The 24,465-nt window shown below is 38.8% G+C and overlaps 2 protein-coding genes across 4 annotated transcripts; one reads left to right on the forward strand and one right to left on the reverse strand.

The window, feature by feature from the left end:
- Positions 1-751: 751 nt before the first annotated feature.
- LOC139979531 (ubiquitin-protein ligase E3A-like) lies at positions 752-17,263 on the reverse strand. The gene is made up of 11 exons (XM_071990441.1): positions 17,093-17,263; positions 15,178-15,225; positions 11,982-12,280; positions 10,156-11,339; positions 8,373-8,517; positions 7,479-7,684; positions 6,892-7,056; positions 4,984-5,139; positions 4,661-4,734; positions 3,948-4,091; positions 752-3,029 (listed from the first exon to the last, which is right to left on the reverse strand). The coding sequence occupies exons 1-11, from the start codon at positions 17,152-17,154 to the stop codon at positions 2,909-2,911; spliced, it is 2,604 nt and encodes an 867-aa protein (XP_071846542.1). The 5' UTR covers positions 17,155-17,263; the 3' UTR covers positions 752-2,908.
- A 1,684-nt stretch (positions 17,264-18,947) lies between these two features.
- LOC139979784 (replication factor C subunit 3-like) lies at positions 18,948-24,072 on the forward strand. 3 transcript variants are annotated; one of them, XM_071990886.1, is made up of 8 exons: positions 18,948-18,966; positions 19,711-19,848; positions 20,519-20,586; positions 20,951-21,048; positions 21,447-21,628; positions 22,315-22,451; positions 22,950-23,118; positions 23,830-24,072. In XM_071990886.1, exons 1-8 carry the CDS (start codon positions 18,964-18,966, stop codon positions 24,019-24,021), a joined length of 987 nt encoding a protein of 328 aa, XP_071846987.1. In that variant the 5' UTR covers positions 18,948-18,963; the 3' UTR covers positions 24,022-24,072. The 3 variants fall into 3 exon arrangements, with proteins under 3 accessions (XP_071846987.1, XP_071846986.1, XP_071846985.1); XM_071990885.1 differs by having other exon boundaries at positions 18,962-18,982; XM_071990884.1 differs by lacking the exon at positions 18,948-18,966 and adding an exon at positions 19,171-19,368.
- The last annotated feature ends 393 nt before the right edge of the window (positions 24,073-24,465 follow it).

Raw genomic sequence — 24,465 nt, forward strand, 5'->3', positions numbered from 1 at the left:
CCAGTAGTAATTTTGTAGATTCCCTCCCACCCCCTCGCCCCCCCCCCAATCCAATCACAGGAGTGCCCCTGTATTTGTGGTGGCTAATCCAAGGTAGTTAATAATTGAATGCTCGGGTGGTAATTGTGTACATTCCCTTCCTAACCTCTCCCACACCCCCCATCCCCATCACAGGAAATGCCCCTGATTCTTTGACTTATAGTGTGATATAAAAAGCAAGACCAAAACAGAGCATCTTTCCCCCTCCATATATTTCCATACACACATATGACTGGTCATATCATTTCGGTTCATACTGGTTTCTTCCAGCTTGATTCTATTTGAAGCACACCATACACATAAGACCCAAATCACAACTTCAAACACACACATACAAATATATGTGTGTATATATATAATGTATATACCTATGTACGTTTATATATACATATTTATAATATATATATATATGTACGTACATGTACATATGTATACATCTATATATACATCTATATATATACATATATATCTATATATATATACATAAACATCTATATATATATATATATCTATATATATATACATAAACATCTATATATATATATATATATATATATATATATATATATATATATATATACCTGTGATACTTGTTGTATTGTAATAACCCACAATTGAATATGCATATAGATGTTGTGACCACTTAAGTCATGATGGAGACCAACAACTTTAAACATTTTTAAGTACAAAAAAAAATAATATATATATTAATATATATATAAGAGTTTTATTTCAGATGTTTCTCTTATTATAGCAGGTGAAAGGTTTAGACTAAAAGCAGGATGGGGAGTCATTTCTAAAGACAATGTCTAGTTTGGATCAGGGGGGATGTCCGTCTCCCAAGGTCACACAAAAACTCAAAAGCAGTTAGTAACACAACCTTGCATTTTAATGAAAGTATAGACCTAACACCTAGCCTAAGTATTCAACAGGATGAACCATTAGACATCTAAAATAAGAAAATAAATACAAATTTCTGGGCAAGGCAAGGACGCCTTCAATGACCACACCCTCTCCTTTATAGAAATAAAGAAGAAGTTCTTCAATCGGCCATTGACATTGAGTGTGCATCCCAAACAGAATTTTCAACTGTCCAACTATCACCGCAATATTTGAAATGAACTTCAAACTGCTGAAGCTGAATCAGCTACGTTCTTGTGTATTTGAGCGGGGGGGGGGGGTTCGTGTTTACTTGAATCGACTCGGAGAGCTAGATTTACTACCAACAGTTTCTCGTTCGAAAATTGACATTTCTTCTGTACATGCACAGCGTGGAAACATTTTTCTTCCTAGCGAATTGACTAAAAGGGCGAAGATAAAGTTCACAGACGTTAACAAATATCATGTCAGCAATAAGAAAGGGAAAAAATGCTGAAACTCGTAGAAAAGAGGGAAACACTAGAATCATCTCTGGAAAAAAAAGACAATAAAAACACCTATCATTTGGAAAAGTTGTGGGTTAACATTTCTGGCTTTTCGACCAAAATTTATTCGGTAAAAAATGGTCAGGTCATTGCACAGTTGGATGTATGTATATATATATATATATCTATATATATCTCTATATATATATATCTCTATATATATATATATATATCTATATATATATATATATATGTAATATATATATATATATATATATATATATAGACATATATCCAACAAATGTAATGTGCAAAAAATGTCTTTTTTTTTTCGTTTACGATTTTTATCATTTACTTTGCCTCGAGTTAGAGAAGATGCAGGATATATGGACTGAAGAACTACCTTTCATTAACCACTCTTTGTTCCATATAATAATATACGACATTCATTAATCAATATATACCGTTCAAAGACTGGAACAAATTTTTAATAACAGATTTGTTCTGCAGAACAGCCTCAAGCAGACAAATCAACCAAAAAATAGTCTAATATATGCAAATCAACCAAACAATAGTCTAATATATGCAAATCAAGAATGTGAAAACAATTGCATTGGATAATTCTGCAAATCGATTGCTTGATGCGTGTCATAATGATTTGAGAGAGAGAGAGTCGAAATTGTTTATCAACTGCAAAATGCCCTTAGGTAAAAGCCAGAGGACCTGATGTTTTAATCCTAGCACACTGTTCCTGCTAGGATCAAAACGTGAGGCCTTGTTGACCTATTCATGCTAGGTAATTGAACAAGAATTTCTGCAGCAGAAGCTGAACTCAAATATTAATTGATCTTAACATTATCCTCTTGAGGTAATATGTTTCAAGCTCAGACTGTAACAACAGGAACTGCTATGTGGACTTTTTCTTTTTTTTGGTAACAGGAGAAACAGATCCATCAAGGTATAAATATGTGATTTACTAGTGGCAACCGGCATCACAGGTTTGTGTTTCAAACCATGCAACATCACTGATTTATAAAAGTTGATAGTTACAATATTACAAACAGGCCTTTTTCTTCCAGTTGTTCTGATGTCCACTGTTCACACAGTTCATTATTTTGGAGAACTTTTTCTTGAACACACATACAAGTTCCTCAATCTCCCTTTTGAGTTCTATAATTTTTAATATTAATTACGCATATTAATATTAATTACAGTTAAATTAATTACACAAGTACACGACTGCAGGTTTTCTTCCGACAAGATTGTCTCGCAAATGTTTCTCTGTTTCATAGCTGAGTGTAAGCAGGCAGTGTTTATGTTATTTATCTTAGTTTTCTTCTTCATCTTCTTCTTCTTCTCATTTCTTTTTTGGCAATTGTGATCTTTCTCACCAATGTTACATAGATATTTCTGGTACTTCTTAGATCATATCTATGTGCTGACCACAAAATAAAAATATATTTTGGCTATTTCAGGACGAAAAGGAAGCAAACTGTTTGTTGATTTCAGAGCATACCGAATCCCTTAGCGTGAGTTATAGCCTTGAGAAGCCGTTCTTCAAGTTTCTCTTTACTTGAGTACTCTGGTAGAAGTAAGACATTGAAACAGGTATGTGATGCAGGGAGTCTGTAAATAAATAAATAAATAAATAAATAAAGAAAAAAAGGAATGAATGAATGAATGAATGAATGAATGAATGAACAAACGAACGAACGAAAGAATGAATGATGAATGAATGAGAAATTATTGATACCAACTTGCACATGCCACGTGGCGTGCATGAGCAATACAGTATGTGTCGATAGGTAAGTAAGGAACTACCCCGATCAGACATATTTGCCACAACTTGGGAACGAAATGTTACAGTATATGCTCAATTAATTATATGAAAAGGGTCTGATTTGTCAAAAAGGTTTAGAACCAACCTGGAGTCTGTCATCAACTGTTTCATTAATGTTCTTTCTGGTCAAATTAAAAAAATCTAGGAGGGTGACTTAGTCTGATCAATTCCAATCTTATTTTGAGTAACAGTTGGGTTCGGTAGGACTGTTGTTCAAACTTAAGATTAGAAGTGCAGTGCACCATTTAGCTTGAGATTTGAATAAATGAAGGAAGTGGGTGCAACCGAACAATGCTACAAATGAAAGGTGCAGGAGGGGTGTTTTAAAATAACGGACAATGCTGGTGAAGACGGGGGGATGGGTGGGTGGTGGGGGGGTAAATGAAGAAGCAAAGTAAAAGAGAGGAAGTGAGGCATGGCTTATAAGAATCAAGGTCAAAGGGGTGAGGGGGAGGGCTGCTTACTGATGTCAGGAGCAGAGAGATTGGGGAGTGAAGTTGAACAAATGAGAAGTGCAAGAGAGGAGTGAAGTAATACATATAATGCAAGGACTGAAGAACTGTAAAAATTGGGGTAAGGGGGTGATCTGAGAATTCAAGAACATACAACGCCGGTAGGTGATGTACAGTAGCAGTAGAGATGAGAGGTGGTGCTAGTCGGTGCAAGATAAGATCAAAGTAAGAATTCCTTATCTTCATGCTCACCTGTCCGAGTCTGGGCCACTTTTGGTGATAATGAATCGCAACTTATCTAAACCGCCCACTGGCACCCGATCGCTACCGGTAGCGAACATCAGCAGTTTCTTCTTCTTCTCGTGTTCCAAACCATGAACGACTTCCCAAAAGTTTCTGGAATATAAGGCGGTAGATTAGAGATGAGTTTGTCAATTATAAGGAACGATATTTCGACTAGAGACAACCTAAAATATTGCAAATGGCTTCTACTTCAAATTACCATTAAAAAACGTTAAATTGTTGGTTCTCTCTTGTATCATCTAATGACACACAAAGGACACTATACCCCCCACCCCTGCTTTCCTCCTTAGACCCTACCCCCCTATTTATAATTCTAAATACATTGACAATTAAGACCAACTTGCTTGATGACATGATTTTCCTAATCACCATACCCGTTTGTATCCTGTAATGATACAACGAAGGCTACATCCTTCCTTTACCTGATACCCTCTCTCCAGCCCTCCCCCCACCCCTCCAGCCCCACAGCCATCTTAACCACAGATAATAAAACAAGACCAATTTACTTGATGAATTAATTTGTCCATATCACCATACCCTTTTGAATTCTGTAATGACAGAAATGGACACATCCTTCCTTTACCTGATACCCTCACTCCTGCCCTCCCACCCCCCTCCCCAACAGCCATCTTAACCACAGATATTAAACGAGACCCACTTACTTGATGACTTGACTGCTCCTAGTGTAACCCCCATCATACTCTGTTGCATCCTCTAAGGAGTGGAAATTGAAATCCTGAAAGAATCGAAAGACACTGTCAATATTCGACAAACATTGGAAACTGCTGAGAAATCAAAGGTCTTTGACTTTATGATGGTTATTCAAATTAAAAAAAAAGTTAAAAATAAATAGTAATGTCTGCATTTGGACCGACGACTGCCACAACGCACGGCTGAGTAACGAAACAAACAACAGTCACGAAACAGTAAACAAAACTGAGATATAGCACCAAATGGTGTGAAAAAAAACACAAGCTGGACTTACCCTACTCCCACACACGAGTAAATCCAGTTCCTCGGGAGTGAACCAAAACGTCAGAGAGGAATCGTTGGTGACCATGTCAAAACCAAGTTTAAACTCTCTGAACTGGCATTCAATGTGTTTGTTAAGGAGGAAATCAGTGTATAAGTCTACAAATTCCTGTGATGAGAAACAGAGAGGATGAACATGAAACATTTTGTATTTAAAAGATGGAACAAACACTATAGAACATTTTTCGTAAAAGATTGAAGCCATTTCTTTTTGCTTCTGTTATTTCAAATCAGAAAGCTGCAAGGAGGGATAACTACCAACAGAAACTATACTCTATCCTTGTGTATAAGCCAAAAATTTACTTTAAAAAATTGACTGGAAGTTATATTCAAAGTTTGCAAAGAGTAAAAGATTATAGACCGATATGGGAAATAAATCAATTCAATTTCCAGAAGGGAAATCCTATTGAGCTATCCATTTCATACTGAGTGTGGGAGAGGGGAGGAGGGTAGGGGAGGGGCACAATGGTTTGATCCCTAATTAACCTAGTTGGCAAACCAAACAAAGTAATTTTTAATGAGGATTGCGTGAGATGGGGATCTCTGGATGTAAGATCTGCTTTTGAAAGCATAATGATGCTAGTAATGGTTTAGGTTAACCAAATAATTCCACATCTGTGGTTACAAGAGGTATTTCACAGTCTTTGTGCAGATTGTTGCAGAAGTGGCACAAAGAAAGAGGTATAACTACAACCAGTTGCATAAACGGAAGATGTGATAATGAAACAACTGCATCATTTAGTGTTACAAAATGCCGACTATCCAACACACTTATATATATATAAAGTTGGTTTCCAGATTTGCTGCTGCTTGTTCATATACACCAATAGGTTGCCACCTATATGCAACAGGCTGACATCCTCCCACAACATTGTGGCACAATTTCATATCTCCAGCTCTTGTCTCCTAAAATGCAGGATAACGCAAAGACAGCAATCTTTATTACCTGTCTGTTGGTATTATTCACCACTACATTATATACACCAAAAGGTTGCCATCTTTAAGCAACAGGCTGACATCCTTACACAACGCTGTGGCACAATTTCATATTTCCAGCTGTCTCCTATGACATAAGACAATGTAAAGACAGCAATCTTTATTACCTGTCTGTTGTTATTATTAACCACTACATTATATACACCAAAAGGTTGCCATCTTTATGCAACAGGCTGACATCCTGCCACAACATTGTGGCACAATTTCATATCTCTAGCTCTTGTCTCCTATAATGCAAGATAACGCAAAGACAGCAATCTTTATTACCTGTCTGTTGCTATTATTAACCACTATATTATATACACCAACAGCTTGCCATCTTTAAGCAACAGGCTGACATCCTTGCACAACATGGTGGCACATATTCATATCTGCAGCTCTGTCTCCTATAATGTAAGATAGTGCAAAGACAGCAATCTTAATTACCTGTCTGTTGCTATTATTAACCACTATATTATATACACAAAAAGGTTGCCATCTTTATGCAACAGGCTGACATCCTTGCACAACGTGGTGGCACAATTTCATATCTGCAGCTCTGTCTCCTATGATGAAGACAATGCAAAGAGACAGCAATCTTCATTACCTGTCTCTTACTATTATTAACCACAATATTACATGCACCAACAGCTTGCCATCTTTATGCAACAGGCTGACATGAAATTTTTTTCATGACCTGTCTGTTGTTATTATTAACCACTATAATGTAAGATAGTGCAAGGTCAGCAATCTTCATGACCTGTCTGTTGTTATTATTAACCACTATAATGTAAGATAGTGCAAAGAGGGCAATCTTCATTACCTGTCTGTTGTTATTATTAACCACTATAATATAAGATAGTGCACAGACAGCAATCTTCATTACCTGTCTGTTGCTATTATTAACCACCACATTTTCCCCATCTCTCTTCAAGTTGTGGGTCTCCATGGCGCCAAAGACGTCCGTGTAACTGATCTGAAAGTTCAGTAGAAAGGTCTCCTCAACGTTGCCATCGAAGTCAAGAACCGATTGCAGACTCTGATGAAGAACCTACAAATGTAATGAGAGGAAAAAACCATCTTCAAGAGAGACGGGAAGTGAAGGATTGCGAAAACAAGACCATACGAGACCATACGAAACAAGACCATAGGAATCATTCATGACATCGATGGGTTTCATTTCAAACATCTGTTACTGAAACACTTTTGGACTTAATTGCGTGACACATTTTTGTGCAAAAGACTGCCTGATTGCTTGTACAGCAACGACTTATTACTCAGCACATGGAGACTTTGCAATCGACAATTTTGCACAAAAAAAAATTAATTTAAATGCCAATGTTATCTGGGTGTTCTAAACGCAGTGGCAGAGAAAAACTTCCCTTCAAGAAACAAATGATCATCCTGCCATCCAAACCTCCTCTGCCCTTTTCTGCACGACCCTTCCCCTGTCACAATTCCCAGATGACTCACCGGATTAACTCCGAACAGATCCTGAAATGTTCCTTTCCTTCCCATCAGCTTGCGGTATAAAACCATCGGGAAGTTGGCGTCCAGGATGACGTTGTTGTAGATGGCCAACCCTAGGATGATGCCGATCAGTTTGAACTGGCGATCCGTCTCGAAGGAGTTGGCGTTGAACCAGTAGCATCCCGTGGCATCGTTGAACATGAACATGCCTGGTAATTAAAAAACAGGAGGAGGTGCTAGATAGGTAGCCCAATCGTGTACACTATTGTCAAAGAGAAATGTTCACCCACACAGACTGGTATACAAAATGGGTTAGGATATCGATTTACAACGGAACACACGCAAAATGAAGACTCGTCTTCCCTTCTATATATATAAATTATATAAATACAAATCAAATTCAAAGGTCAGAAATTTAACTTCCCACATTTCATTGTCTTCAGTGTGATTTAACATTACATGGATTTATTACTTTAAAAAAAATATTAAACAAACTTGTGTAACACTTTACTACCGTACAAAGTTTTGTAACACTTTACTACCGTACAAACTTGTGTAACACTATACTACGGTAAAAACATGTGTGACACTTTACTACCGTACAAACTTGTGTGACACTTTACTAACATACAAACTTGTGTAACACTTTACTACCAAACAAACCTGTGTAACACTTTACTATCGTACAAACTTATGTAACACTTTACTACCGTACAAACTTGTGTAACACTTTACTACCTTACAAACTTGTGTAACACTTTACTACCGTACAAGATACTATCTATCTGTACTTTCAAATTAAAGTACAGTATACTCGTTGACATTCGTAGACCCGTTCAGCAGACACACCTTGCTACGGCCAGCAGAGTGGTGTACTCAGAATGCAAGTTTGCCTACCTATGTCGGGATTGAAAATCTCCTCCACGATCAGCTGAAAGAATTCTTTAGAGACACCTCCTTCGTCTACACCCTGTTCACCTTCAAACTCCACATATAGCTGCTTCTTAAGATCCGTTGGGTTCTCCATGGCAACCAGTTCAAGCTGAACCAAGATAATATGGACACAACAAAAAATTAGACATTATTTAGCATGATATTTCTTTCACCTTCAAGTACAGTCATCCGGTTTTTTTTCTTCTAAAATTTACTTTTCCATTACAGCATTATAAACAATTCTGCTTTACTGAACAGAAAAATGTTGACCATCACATTGCTTAAGTGGATACACTGGTGGCGCAAGTTAATCGCTAAGCAAAATTGATGAAAAACTTTCCTGAATCCGTAGGCGAAGAACCACATCCTCGTAGCGATATTTTTGTATTACGAAGATATGAATTTTTCAAATTTCGGGATACTTTTGGCAAACTGCAATCTGGGAACAGCAGAATTGGTTGATGACATCAGGGCAATTCAGCTGAAAATTTCTTTGTATTAATAAATAATTTTGTCAATATAGTAATCCACAGAGGAAAAAGAAAACTTGATTCTTTGACAGCTCTACCTGAAGGAAACATTCCAAACGTATCACATTTCATGGATATAACTAAACAAGAAGATTCTGAGCAGACGACATCATCGAAACCTGTCCTGTAGTCCAACTTCCTGAAGTAGTTGAAGGTTTTACGCAGTCAAACTAGGTTGCATTTAATCAACCTTATCTCTGCTAGGGTTAAGATATTGAATATAAGTTTTACATTGTTTGCCACCATAAAATCCTTTTTATAACCCCTTTGCAAAACTATTACTTTTATACTATGTACAAACACATGTGGGGTAACCCCCCACCCCCCCCCAAAAAAAGTACATACTGCAATGCATATAAATCACACTTAAGTGATAATCACTGACCATTTTTGTAAGTTTGTATAAAAATCGGATCTAGCCACTCTAGAGTCGGCAACAATCTAGACAACAGGAAATACAGGGACCTGTACACTATTCAAAAAAAAAAAAAAAAATCAAAGATACAGTTAGATTGTGGAGAGAGTCAAAATTAATGGTTTATCAGAACAACATGCATTCTTTGGAATTATATAGAGATATAGAGTAAAAGGACAATGGTACTCCTGATATATCATTAATTTTACTGCCTTTATCAAACAAACGATACTGAAACCAAGCAAAACAATAGAGCATTGTCCTCTCCTGACGTATAAACTGACGATTTACGCACTGTGCTCGGCACTCTATTCTCTACAGCATTTTAACTCTGTACGAGTGAGGTACAGTACAGAGCATACTCCTTCAATGTGAGGGGAGCTTATTCATTACCACTGTCCCTATCACACCTGTAGTAAAAACATGACGGTAGAGGTGTGCTTCTCCTTTCGACCAGAACGCCAGTTTGGCTCTGTGATTCTTTGCCAAACAATGCCCTCAAAATTTCAAATAATGATCTGACTAATGTAGAGCTAGTCAGTTAAATTTGTCTGAGAATTCAGTGAGAAATAGAAGAGATGCATAGAGATTTCCAGCTTACTTAACAGAAAACTAAAGGGTTCTGTGTATTGCATATGACAGATCCACATACCAAGAATGAAGTTAATCCACAAAGAACTTTTGAGTTACCGTGTCTACAAGCAAGTGTCACATATGAACACCATCGCATTGATTTCTTCCGCCTCCGGCAAGGAATCTAAAAGATGAACGGATGCGCCCAACCTTTGGCTACGGTACTTACTTGAACTAAGGCGTCTTCTACCACTTGGTCACGTTTGACTTTGATTTTCAAGAACGGGTTATACTGTTCTCCTTGGATCAAACTGTTCAGTACTGTCATCCTCTGCTCCTCGAACATTCGGATTCTGTTATCGTAGAACAAGCCCATGCTCTTGGTGGAAGGAGTCAGGATGAACGGATAATTCAAGAAAGCAAAGGAATCCTGCTCCTCCGTCTTCTTATAATTGGTGAAATCCCGATCGACCTCCAAATGATCGCTCAGAGGTTCATTGTAAAAGTCTTCAAAGGGAATCAGCGGCTTGCGGCAGTCCAGCAGGTTAATACCCAAATCCTTGGCTAAGGGGTCGTCTCGGACGTTTCCCGTTGTTTCGGTATCGGTCGCGTCCAACAGCTCCCGCAGCGAGCTTGTGCCCACTGATGTCACCTCCAGCTCGCCACCCATGATCGAGGCGTAGTACACGAGCTTCATCAACTTGGTGGCGCTCGTGATGTCGTCTGCCTCGTTCAGGGAGCTGAGGAACGGCTCGATCTGCCGACTGAGTACTTTGAACGTGATCAACTGCTGCAGCCCCTCCAGTTTCTTCTTCAGACTGGCCGCCGGGAAGCCGCTCCAGAAGCGCGTCAGCGACGCCTGCGCCTGGAGGGGCAGCAGCGACATGGTGTGGCAGATGCTGGGGAACGCCTTCTCCAAGTTCTCGGCGCTCTGGAGCATGTGGTTCTCAAAGATGATTAAGAAACAGTTCAGATAGCTGGCATTGTGCTGGAACTCCTGGTGGAAACGAATGTCCACCTCCGCCATCTGCGACACAGATATGATGGCATTGTGGAGTGCGTTCTCGATTCTGTCCTCACCTAGACTGTAAAGACTCTTGTAGGTCCGTTGCACAGACTCGATGTCGACTTGCAAGTCCACTCTCGAGGATTTACATTTGCAGAGAGTCTCGTCCGCTTCCTTCTCGTCGCTGGTGGCCTGTCTGCGTTCCTTGTCGCTCAGCTTTGGCGCCTCGCTCTCCGTGGCCGACGCGCCCTCCTCCGGTGACTTCAGGAAGCTGACGTTGAGGGCCTGCCAGTTCGAGAACACTCGCCCGATGACTCTCACCAAGGGTGCAAAGTCCCCTATTTCCTTAGAGAAGTCGATCAGCTGCTGGACTTTCTCTTCTGTAAGAAACGAAATTTCTTCAAGGCCTGCAAGAAAGAGATGGAGGAAAATTTTGATGTGAAGAAGAACAAGAACAAGAAAAAAATTGCCGATACGATAAAATTATGATTGGGGAGCAGGATAATCTACTGCTGACAGGTTATTGGTACTTAATTTCATTAAAGGTTTGTAAATAGTACACCACTTTTTCAAACAGCTATAAAACATTCTCTATTGCTTAAAAAGATGACATTCAATAAAGGTTGAGTCAAAAACTGAAAGTGAAATTTAAGAAAAAAAAAGTAGTTGCATTTTATCCGGGCGCTCCGCCCATTTTGAACGTGATTTTGCTACTCAGCGCACCGTTTGAAAATTCAGCGCCTGGTTTGAAAACGTAATGAACAATCAATGCCAACAAGTACAACTAAAACATGTGGCCCTTTTTAACATCGACCCAAACATGGTCTAAGATATTCACACTTTTTGCATCCTACTCCCACAAAGGGTATTACGGCAAAGCCCTCAACTTATGATCCGGTGCCATTCCTGCTGTATAGAGCAGCTCAATTTGAGAGAGCAAGAAATTTCTTAAAAGGGGCTTACTGGCTCTAAATCCTGACCTCTTTTCAACCTCCAACCCCTGACCCTCTCTCTGAAGTACATTAATGTACAAAATTCAGAAAACTTACTTGATGCTTTTGATTTAGAACTTTTCTCTTCCGGGGTCTCTGCGGCGTTCGATGATGAGTCGCTCGCGTCTCCCACGTCCACGGACGATTTACGAAACTGCTTCGGCGGCAACACCTCACAGAGCTTGGCCTTTCCATGGCAAAGCTCCAGGGCTTTGGCCGCTGCTTCGTCTCTGGAGAGAGGGTGATCCAACTTCTTGCTCGAGGCGCAGTTCTCGTTGCTGCACGAGGAATTCCCGCAACCATTGATAAGCTGATAGAAGAACTTCTCTATCATGGTGCGTGCCGCAGCACGCTTCCTGTCAAAGCAACGTAAAATAATAGAGAGTAAATCACTATATGAAAATGATTTATGAATGAGTCCAAATAGTTACAATACTTTATGACTATCACCACCACTTACTCTTGTTTTAGTTGAAAAGGATAAAGTCAAAATAACTGTTCTTGGCCAAAAAGACTGTAGCAGTGAAGGAAGTGACCAAATGCAGCGATTCAAATTCAACTATTTTGTTTTGGAATGTACAATTAAGGAAGAACTAGAGATATGTAGAACGGCATTTGGCTCAGCAGAAAACTAATAAGAAGATGTGAGTGGTGGATAAATCCAATTCTACTCCTTCTTACTTGCAACTGTTCTCCTCTGAAAAGATAACACAGCATTAGCAATAGAACCGGAAAAAAACCCATCAGACTAACCACAAAAAAAACAGTGAATAATTTATCAGCTATTGTATCACAAAATGCTACGCAGAATGGGGCAAAGTGCTATACAAGTGCAAAAGTGAGTAGCAGTTTCTGCACACAGGAACCATAGTAAGTTAAAAGACACAAACTGCAGGGATTTCTAAAAACTGTTATATACAGTAAAGGTTGAACACTAAATTTCTCCTTGCTACCTGGTCCAAACAACTAAGTATAAACACAAGTAATGAACTTTGCAATGAATGATCAAGTTCACAACAGGAACATTATGGTTCTTCACATTCAGTTTATTTTTAATTATTCAATTTACAGTTAGAACATCCTTGATCGTCCACATTGACATCCGCCACATTCACACGGCCACATACACACGTCCACATCCTCCACATACACACATTCACATACACATCCTCCACATACACAAGTCCACATACACATCCTCCATATACACACGTCCACATACACATCCTCCACATACACATCCTCCACATACACACGTCCACATACACATCCTCCACATACACACGTCCACATACACATCCTCCATATACACACGTCCACATCTTCCACAAACACATGTCCACATCCTCCACATACACACGTCCACATACACACATTCACATACTCCACATACACAAGTCCACATACACATCCTCCACATACACAAGTCCACATACACATCCTCCATATACACACATCCACAGCTTTCTAGTCACTTCGCCCCACAACCATTTCGCCCAACTGCCATTTCGCCCAACCAGCCTGGTCATTTCGCCCAACCAGCCTGGTCATTTCGCCCAACCATCATAGTCATTTCGCCCAACCAGCATGGTCATTTCGCCCAACCATCATAGTCATTTCGCCCAACCTTATTTTTACTAATATTCAGTCAGAATAATATTACTTTTTCTATTCCACTAGTTCAATTTGATTTATTTTGGGTTAGGTAACTTCGTAATAGGTAAATAAAAAAGTGAGGTCCGCTCGATATCGATCGGAGTCTGAGCAGTTATTTCGGGTATAATATGGGAGGATTACACTACTTTAGGCCTTTACGCATACAATGGAAGTTATATTATTATACATACACAGGGGAATCGGTCTTCATAAAAACCTATCAAACCTAACCTCTAAATCACTGATCCATCCTACTGACTAACAATTCCCGAAAGATTCCTTATTAAATTGAAAAAAAAAATTATAAAACCCGTCCGTAATATTGAATTACTATATTTAATCAATGTAACCACTTTATCAATGTAACCACATATGTAATCACATATGTAATCAATTTAACCACGACTTCAAGTTTCCTTAATACTCGGTTCGTATCCTGTAACGTTAAAAATTCCCGAACGTTTCCTTACTAAAGTTATACAAAGTAAAGACTTCAAGTTTCCTAAACATTCCTTAATATTCGAACGTTTACTATCAAACCTAACCCCTAACACACTGATCAATCCTCAAGTTTCCTTAATATTCGGTTCGTATCCTGTAACGTTAACAATTCCCGAACGTTTCTTTTTGAAATATCATATTTAATCAAGGTTGGGCGAAATGACCAGACTGGTTGGGCGAAATGACCAGGCTGGTTGGGCGAAATGACCAGGCTGGTTGGGCGAAATGACCAGGCTGGTTGGGCGAAATGGTAAGGTTGGGCGAAATGGCAGTTGGGCAAAATGGTTGTTGGGCGAAGTGTCCTGCTTCCCATCCACACACACATCCTCCACATACACAAGTCCACATACACATCCTCCATATACACACGTCCACATCTTCCACAAACACACGTCCACATCCTCCACATACACACTTCCACATCCTTGATCTTGTCATCATTTGTTGATATTAAACACCTCAACTTCATGACGATGCAGGTTACTGTATATTCTAGTGTAATCGTTGAAAATAAACATGTTGTATAATTACATTTCCCACACAGGATGGTATGATCCCATGCACTTTTGCAGTGGTACGTGTATTCTGCAACATAGTAACACGTCACGACAGTTTAGTTGCGTTGTGTCGTGATCGGCCGTGTAGTGTGTGGCGGGCTTTAAGTTTACAAACAGAAGCTACCTTCGAATTTCTCAAACACTTAATCTCCATGCTGTTATCAAACAACCAGTGATCTTTCTTCTTTTCCTTTTGTTTTGCCTAAATACAGTAAATCAATTTGAAATTGCACAAGATATTTTATCAGCTGCAATCATCACACTTTGGAGGATAATGGATGCTGTTATTTTGCTTTGTTCAATTTTCTTTCAGTTTTCATTTACTGTAAAAGTGTTTTTTTATATACATATTTTCATGAATTTTCATGTTTTCTTAACTTGTGGAGCAGTATTCACTGTCTGTGTGTTTCATGATTTACTTTACATGCAAAGGCTTCTTTGTTCATTACAAACTTTTAATCCAGCTTTTCCAGGTTGTCCAATCTTGAATTGAAGTACTGTACCGTTGATGAAAATGATAAGCAGCTGCAGTTACTTACATTTCTGATGGGGATTCTATGGCAACAGATTCTGTGGATGGGTCTTCACTGGAAAGGAGAATAAGAAAGGTTTAGTCATACAGGAAGTTACCTTTCAACTCAATTTACCAAAACACAACATGCACATGCCTATAAGAGTGATTAGGACAATGTTGTTCATACTGTAGGTGTCTATAGATCTTTAAAGTGCACACTGTACAAGTTAGCATATACCACAGTAGATCCAATCCTAATGATAAAAACAGGTACTGCCCATGCCTATAGACTACATTGGTCAAAATAGGCCAAATATTTAGGCTATAAAGGTAATGACCTATACCTAGGAATTGAAAGGAAAGTCCTTCATATTCGCAAACATTGCTGCTATTCGCCTAGCAGCCAGGAGAATAACAGCAGTTAGCCAATCCGAGTCCAGAATAACACAAATTTCCATACCTGTTTCAATATGATCAATATATTCACATTACATTCAGTTTGAAAACATCTAGGGTGAATGACATGTAGTTCTTTAAAGAACTTCCAACAATGTTCTATCCAACAACACGACACTTTGAATCTTTTGGGAGAATATAAGATCAACCATATCTACAATACAAAACAATAAGGTGATGAGAATCAACTCTTCTAATTATAGGTGCCATTTCAATAACCTCATATCTCAAGTACAGCTTTTGATTTACACATGTATGCAAATAGAAGGTTATCAATTATATCTGTACTTTTTTAAGTTTTTAAACTCTAGAAGTGCCAGTATATGTGTCTTTCATTTTCAACATGCTATTCCATCTTTGCTGAGCTGCCATAGGATTAAAGGCACTGGAGACTCGCCTCAGAGCGCTCTGAAAAAGTTAACTTTCCGTTGCTTGCAATCGCAATTTTTTCTTGTCCCTACAAAATGCAGACAGTAATGAAACGTGATACTTTGTTATCTTTTATCTAGACCTGAGATGTCCAACGCTGCTATGTACACTGTGTTGTGGGTATTGACCGTAGCTGTATGCACTGACTGTACACTAGTGTCTAATTACGGACGGTAGCAAGCTGTGTGTGTATTTTCTGGGATCGATGGTGGTGTTTAACACTTCTGTTACACCTCATTCAAAACTAGGTCAGATTACTGGCATGAGATGTTTCTTCGTGCGCGAGTCTTCACACCCTTTATGCAAACAGGTCATGTTATTTGCACGGCATTCAACATGCCCATGTTCAATCTCTGGAACTTTTTCAATCAGGTGATTTACTGATATGTTTTCTTATTCGACACACAACCTAGAGAGGAGTATAAGGGTTAGTCTTTATTAATTTGTCTGCAAGCAAAATGAGAGGATGCATTTCCTTCTTCACCCTGCAGCCGAAGGAATAGTGATGGAACTAGGCCTATACAATATTTGCCCTGCATATTTGTTGGGCAAATAACATTGTACGACTCTCTTTTCTACAAACTGCTTGGCAAATAGGCGTGACCATTCCCAAACTATGCAAGTTAACATTATACTAAGTATGGCTACAGTAGCCTAAAGTAGCCTGGGCCTAACTGAGCAATCTTGCCAAGGCATAGGCTAGTAATTTGATAGCCTAGGCCTAGCCTACTTTTTAAAGAATGCCGATACAAGTTAGTTTACCTAGAACTACGAACTTGGATCAAACAGCTAGACCTATGAACTGAGTTCGCCTAGCCTTGGTCTCGCCTACTTGAAAAGCTTCAAAGTGAAATTTTCTGAATTAAAAGGCCTACACATTTAGCCTCCAGAGGCCGAACGTTAGGTTATCGTTAGAACTGGTATTACTATTACTAGACTTACTATTGTGTAGGCTTGCCTAACATTAACAAACAACACTAACGTAACAATCGTAAAACTGTAATGAAAAAGTCTAAGTTAGGCATAAATCTAATCTATCAAGTATTTATACGTACGTAGGTCTTTCTTCACCCTTTTGCCCCTGGTCTTTGTCTTGCTTTCGCTTATTTGAAGTCATGTGCGCTCAACCACACAGTGGTTTTAGCTTTCTATGATTCGAAAAGAATAACGCAGGCTCTGCTACATTCATTGCTAGTGTACTTGCACCGTACCTTTCTCCGATCGACAGAACCGTCAAAACAAATTTGGCAATAGCGTCAACGGAAGCTTAGAACGAACAGTCAAAGTAAAAACAACACTGATAATGCTGAAACATGCGGTGGAAATAGGATATTGCACAAACTAATTGTGATAGTTATAACCTGACTATCGGCAATAAGGAGAATATATGTAAAATATCTAACATCTCTAACGAAAGGTCCCCATTTTACCATGAAACTTCAAAGTTGCGAAAAGCAATTCTTTTCTTGTAGCCCGGCGTTTTCCACAATATTGTTTACCTGTTCTCGGTTTTGATCGTTACAAACATTATCTGGTTTTTGCACTAAGTTCAAACAAACAATTCTAGGCTTCCGTATTCATCACTCCCACGCAGGTTTTCCAGGCCATGCATGGGATTCTCTTCACTGTTAAATACATTTATTTTATTATTTATTTTAAATATTGTTTATTTTATTTAAACTTTATTAAATTGAGGGTGACTCTGAAAGCCTGGCTTATCTTCCCCGAGGCACTCAGTTACAAAGACAAATAAAGAATTGTAGTAGAATCAAACAAAAGTTTGATTGGTCATTGCATGTGGAGCAGAGGCTGATCATTCAGTGGACAGGGCCACCAAGATCCACCCCACCACGTAATGTTCAGCTCCCAGCAGTGGCGTCGCCACTCGCCAAGGGGGGGGGGTGGGTCCTGTGGGCACGTTCCTCCCACAAATACCGTGCCCCGGGTCCCCCAAATGCGAGTTGTAGTGTTAAACAAATACTCAAATAAAAACTTTTTTTACAAAGGACGAAACGTACTTGTTCATCAGTTTAACTTCTTTCCACCGACCATCACAATAACCAGTTGATTTCTCACTAAACAAGGTCACAGAGGCCCAGGCGTTAACCGCTAGTGCTTAAACTTCACTACTTCCCCTGCATGAATTTAAATTTAATTTTTCAACACTCTTCTCACGTTGTAAACTTTCCCCAAACCCTCTTGAGATGGAGGGGCTGATTGGTATGCTTTCGCCCCAACTATTCAAGCAGAAAACATCTTTTTGTTCTCTCATAGCGCCAAATTGCATCTTATGACCCTTAATTGTTTAAAAACATTATCAAAGCAAAGGGCCCGGGTTAATTTCCATGTATTTGTATAACTTTTTGATCCGCCTCAATTAAAAACATAAATATCGGACAGATTAAGCCCGAAAATTCTTGAACATAAAGTAATTACGTCAAGTTGGAAAATATAGCAACAGATTGCATCTAAGGATCCTTAAGTTATCAAACATTCTCAATGAGGAGGGGGACACACCCTCCTCCAGGACGGCTTCAAAAAATAAACTCTGTGTCCCCTTCAAAAAGTCCTGTGCCCCCTTTGTCCCTCAAGACTGAAATGGCTGGCGACGCCACTGCACCCCAGGGGCCAGAATTGAATACGGCAAATCATATTTTTTTTTAAACACTACGACATTTTACGTATTCAGTGGTTGTTACAACAGATATGTGGCCTCCTGTTACTCAATTATAATACTTGTGGTAGAACCAATATCGTGCCATAGGATTTAAAATGTGTGTGGGTTGGAGAGTCGATAGGTAGGAATTACATGTGTCGTACCGAAGGGCCAGATACGACTGAAGGATTTCTAAGGGGGAGTTGTGTGGACCGTGATGTCGTTGGAGCCAATTCCTATATAGGGGTCTAGAGGTCGTTCCCCAGAAAAATGGTGCATTTTGATGAAGGTCTTTGATAGGGAAATCCCTGTAACACTAGAATTATCTCGAGACCGTTTGAAATAAAATACTTCCTTCTTTGCTATTTGAAAATAGTGTCGCTGATGAAAGAATTAATGTCGATTGTGCCCGCTAACTTCGAGTCATTTTTCCCGCGTAAAAGCAAATTGGGCTTATATGCTGCCCTGCTTATGTGAATGATATTCATATGTATATCTATGTTAAAAATCGACGGGCACATAATAACGATAGCATTTTGGTAAAGTAACATAGCCCAGGCAATAGAAAGCTCCACTGATTCTTTCAACATGAGTTTCTGGGTAGATAAGCATCGTCCAAAACTCCTTGGAAAACTAGATTACCACAAGGAACAGGCAGCAAAACTGAAGAAGCTTGTAAGGAAATAAAAGGGATCACCATAGCCTAGGCTATTTTCTACGGCTACTGTAGCCTGGTCCTAGTCTAGGCGAAACTAGGCAGTAGGGGCCTAGGCTAGGCCTAGGTTATACTACTCGTTAGGCCTATTCTAGCAGCTTATGCCACTTAACATGAACAGTATAAATGAATGCAGTTCATCTGGGAGGGGGAAATCAAACTATACTTACCTTCCCTCGGAAGCAGTAAGGGGAAATTACAAGTTTTTATTATTTTAATAAACATAAGCAAATGTTTGATTGGATTCAAAGTTAACTGTACAACAAACTACCTTATAGTTATGTTATGCTTTGCATTTATAGGTATCAACAGGTGATTTCCCCCACCTGTTGGTGTATGGCCCATCGGGTGCTGGGAAGAAGACCCGCATTATGTGCATTCTGAAGGAGCTCTACGGGCCAGGTGTGGAACGATTGAGAATAGAACATCAAACCTTCACAGTAAGTTGTATTTATGAAGTCCCTCAGACTTAATACAATGTCCAGTTAACTCACAGTAGACTACCTAAGAACAAACTGGAAACAGAATTCCATTTTTTGTACAAATCTGGACATTGATTTCTACAGCACTGTATGAGCTGTTTCACAAAAGCAGGTCATCTCGCATTGTTGATCTTATCTGCTATCTACCTAGTCATGAGGTAACTAGTTAGATTTTTGTTTTCTGTGCTCATCGCCCAGCACCAAATCTTGCCAAAGTCACTGTTCATATGTTCACAAGTAAAACAAAAATTTGTTTGCTTTTGTCCGTCTGATTTTTTACTATATCAGTAAAAGAAGAAAGGTATCATGTTATGTATTGAATTTTCATTTCATAGTCAGTGATTGAACTGTTTCAGGGCACTGCCTTAAACAGGTTATTTCATTTGACTCACTGGGTGAAATTTCTGATCCAACAGTGCCATAATGTCCCAGTTCATTAGTTTGGTCTAGTCAAGATTTCAAGAAACTGATTTGGAAATATTGTCTTTGATGTTATATTTTTTCCATCATCACTGAACTTTTCTGGTGAAAATGAAGCAGCTTTGCGATGCTCTAATATATACTGAAATTTCTTTATTTCCATCACTCTAAATATTGCTAACATTGTTTCCATTTTGCCTTCACACAGACACCCTCTAAAAGAAAAGTGGAAATATCCACGGTGGCGAGTAACTTCCATATTGAGGTCAACCCGAGGTAAGGAACAAGTTTAGTGGAAAAGTTTGGAAATTACACAAATTTGAATGCTTAGTGCACAGACGGGTATATATATTTATCGAAGGGGGTTGGGGGAAGTTTTAATGGGAGGATTTATGAGGGGGTGTATGATATATATGTTAACTGGAAACATGCTGTCCTTTGGAAGGAGCTAAATGTAAGTAGTTGTTCATAATGTGTATGGGAGGTGCGAATATAATTTAGAAGAGAGTTTTTAGGTAAATTAAGAGATTTGAGGAGTTAATAGTAAAGAAAGAAAATAATCAGGGACATCAAAGCTGTGACTAGCTAAACCCGTAATTTATTGTCTAGTCAAGAATTTGTTCTCATTTTAACTTTCAAGTGATGCAGGGATTTATGACAGAATTGTGATCCAGGAACTGATTAAGACGACGGCATCGACGCAACAGTTGGAGACGGGAAGCATGAAAGACTTCAAAGGTATGGCGACGTGTGACCCTTGACCTACAGTATGTCAGTTGTGGTTGCAAGGTGGAAAATATCAACATTTAATAATAATGATAATAATATATAACATTGATATAGCGCCTAATATAAAAGCTTCTAAACGCTTGACAAAGGAACATAGAAACAAACATTAAGAAGGAAAAAAAGAAGGGAAAAAAAATTTGTGGGGTGAGGGGGTGGGGTAGGGAGGGGGGGCTGATTAGTAGTGCATATGAACATCAAGTTAGATTATAGTGTTATTGTTTATTAACCTCAAGTATGAGTATAATTGTAGGGATCAAGCATACATCTTTTATCATAAACTAGAGCTTTCTGTTTGTTTGTTTATTATTCACCATTTTTCCTTCCATTCTCTTCGGATCGACCTTCAGTCGTCCTCTTGACTGAGGTAGACAGACTCACAAAGGAGGCGCAGCACGGACTCCGTCGGACCATGGAAAAGTACACATCCACCTGTCGTCTGATCCTCTGCTGTAACTCGACCAGTAAGGTCATCCCTGCCATCCGAAGCCGTTGCCTGGGAGTGAGAGTCGCCGCCCCCTCGGAGACGGAGGTGAGAGCCTCGATAGTTACCTCAAAGTATCAGGATAGGGAAGACAAACGAAAAGGAAGATATTTTTAGGAAAAATGATTATCTCAGTTATTTGTCAACTGTAAAACGGTGACATCATTCGCAAAAACTGTTCACATGTAATGTTTCTATCAGTGGGTAAAGTGGGACTTTTATTGAATTGTTCGGTGATAAATTAGTTAAAGGTGCTGATTGTTTAGCACAAAAAACCAAAGCAGGTAAACCTTTTTATCAGGTCCATTACCTTTCCATAGGGAAGCATTAAATATTGTCCACAAAAGGTACAGTTCACTCCTGATGAAGCAGCCAATTACAAATATCTGCCCCGATTCTGCTATGCAAAGTAGGTTAGGCTAGATACCTCACCTGTGTTAAATGTCATGGACCAACAGTTGCTTAACCATTGATGTTTCTATTGGAAAGTATCAAACAGACTAAATCTACATTTGATACATCTGTTGTACAGACCGTGTTTCTATATAGGTAAAGAAATTTACTGGCATCTTTCTCAGTCGTGGACAATATTTGACTAGTGTTGTATTAGTTACTACAACAATTTTGGGCTTAAACTCGAATTCACATGTTAGGAAGGTTTAGTGAAACTTTCTGAGCTCTTTGTGATCACATCACAATGTCTCTATATATCTCTTTTATTTCTGACTTTACAGATAGTTCAGATTCTACAAAGTACTTGTAAAAAGGAAAACCTGACACTCCCTCCCGAACTGGCCAAGAATATCGCTGTCAAATCTAACAGGAATTTAAGGAAAGCACTACTGATGTGTGAGGCTTGCAAGGTGCAACAGTAAGTATTGCTTTAGATTTATTTTAATTTGGGAAAAAGTTTCCCCTCTTCCCCTTCCTTTCCCCTGTAACTATAGTAACCCAAATGAATATCACTAGAAACCAGTCACTTTGTATTCATAAATCTCTTTTCGCTGCTCATTTTTTCGATTCATTCCGTCACTATATAAAAATGACATAACTATACCTGAAGGACCGTTGCAGTAGTTAGTGCACAAGTGTAATGCTGCCACAAATGCATCAAGAATGTCTGTCTCCATGGCAACAGCAGCAAACTCGGATGCTAGTAGGCTGTGTGGTACATACTGCCAAAACTGAAAGCGCCCAGTGTTCACAAATTTTGACTGAAGTACCCAAAGTTATGAAACCATAGCTTATAAATCATCACATTTGACCACATTTAGGAAAGAGTAAAAAAAAATTGTAACAATCTTTGTATCCATTTCACAGAGCCAATATCAAACAAATTATCATGAATATTATTTTTTTTTTTGGTCAGATATCCATTTAGTCATGATCAATCAGTACCTGATGCTGATTGGGAGGTCTTCCTGAGAGCCACAGCCAATCAAATCGTCCAACAGCAAAGTCCAAAGCAACTTCTGGTCGTTAGGGGAAGGTTGTACGAGTTACTTTCGCATTGCATTCCTCCCGATATAATTCTAAAGGTAAGTACGCTCGTAATCTTGTAAGCTTCTTATCAGCTGACATACTCGTTTTCATAAGATTATATCTCTAAGATGCAAAATTTTACTCAACTTTTACACAAATAATCCTAAAAAAAATTGAAAGTTTTAGATCCATTCAGTGCACAAATTCATTTATTAAAACAACAGAAATGATTTCTAGTGTCTTTCTTCAAGATAAACCAAATCTTGAGTTTGGAGTACGATTTTGAGATGGGATATGATACATAGCAGAATGGAATACATTTGTCATCCTAAAGAGTCCAAAACTGTCTGCTGATTTTATCCAAGCTTAGATCAGTTTTTTGCACATTGGTACTATTAGTGTGCAATATGGAATACAAACAGTGCATTTATAGCTGAACCAGTCAAACGTTTATTTTTAAGCAATGAAAAATTGTGTTTAGTTCTCTAGGTGTATGCGATTATATTACCATGGAAAGTGTCTGGGCGATAACATTTCTAAAACAAGTCTTAGGAAAATAAATTGATGTTCAATTTTGTGATGTCATCCAGAATAGAGTTTTAACTTGAGCCCCCCACAATCCTTTTTTTATTTTGTTTTAATATTTTTTTTATGAGCAGTATTGTTAAAGGCGTCGGTAAAACTTGTAAGAAAATGTTTGCGCAAACGCCAAGTTTACTTTCCATTAATTTTAAATGCTGTGTGGTTTGTTTTCTTTGTTTACAAAGGGTTTACTTGAAGAACTGTTAAAGAGCTGCGACGGGGCACTGAAATCCGAGATGAGTCAGATAGCAGCATTCTATGAACACCGGATGCAACAGGGGAATAAGGCCATCTACCATCTGGAGGCATTTGTAGCAAAGTTTATGAGCATTTACAAACGATACCTGGAGGAGGGCTTTGAAGGCATGGATCTTTGATTGCTATTCTTGCGAGAGATATCGGCAAAAGGAACATACACAAAACAAAACGCTATAAAAGGGTTTAACTTTTACATAACTGTGTGGTAATTGTTTCTCTGTTAACGAAGATCGTGAACATTGAAAAGTTTTACGGACCGGACTCTTTCTTAACTACTACTGCAAACACTTGCAAGGAAAAGATCGAGGCAAGAGTTTCTTAATTCTATCTTGTCTGTGTTGATGAGTGGTTATGTACAGGGAATGTCAAGTGTTACAGAGAGAAAGGTCTCAACGTAGTAAAAGCAAAATTTCCTCGCCCATTTCAATTTTGCGTAGAATGAATGTTCATACCACAGTTTAAGTGGCGCCGTGGCAACCTGGGGGATGCTATGGCAGACATGTCAGGGTGTTCCCACGACAAAGGTGGGTGCAGAGGTGCATTATTGATGTAACAGGAAAATG

This window comes from Apostichopus japonicus, chromosome 14 (genome assembly GCF_037975245.1).
Source record: "Apostichopus japonicus isolate 1M-3 chromosome 14, ASM3797524v1, whole genome shotgun sequence".
Lineage (NCBI taxonomy): Eukaryota > Metazoa > Echinodermata > Holothuroidea > Aspidochirotida > Stichopodidae > Apostichopus > Apostichopus japonicus.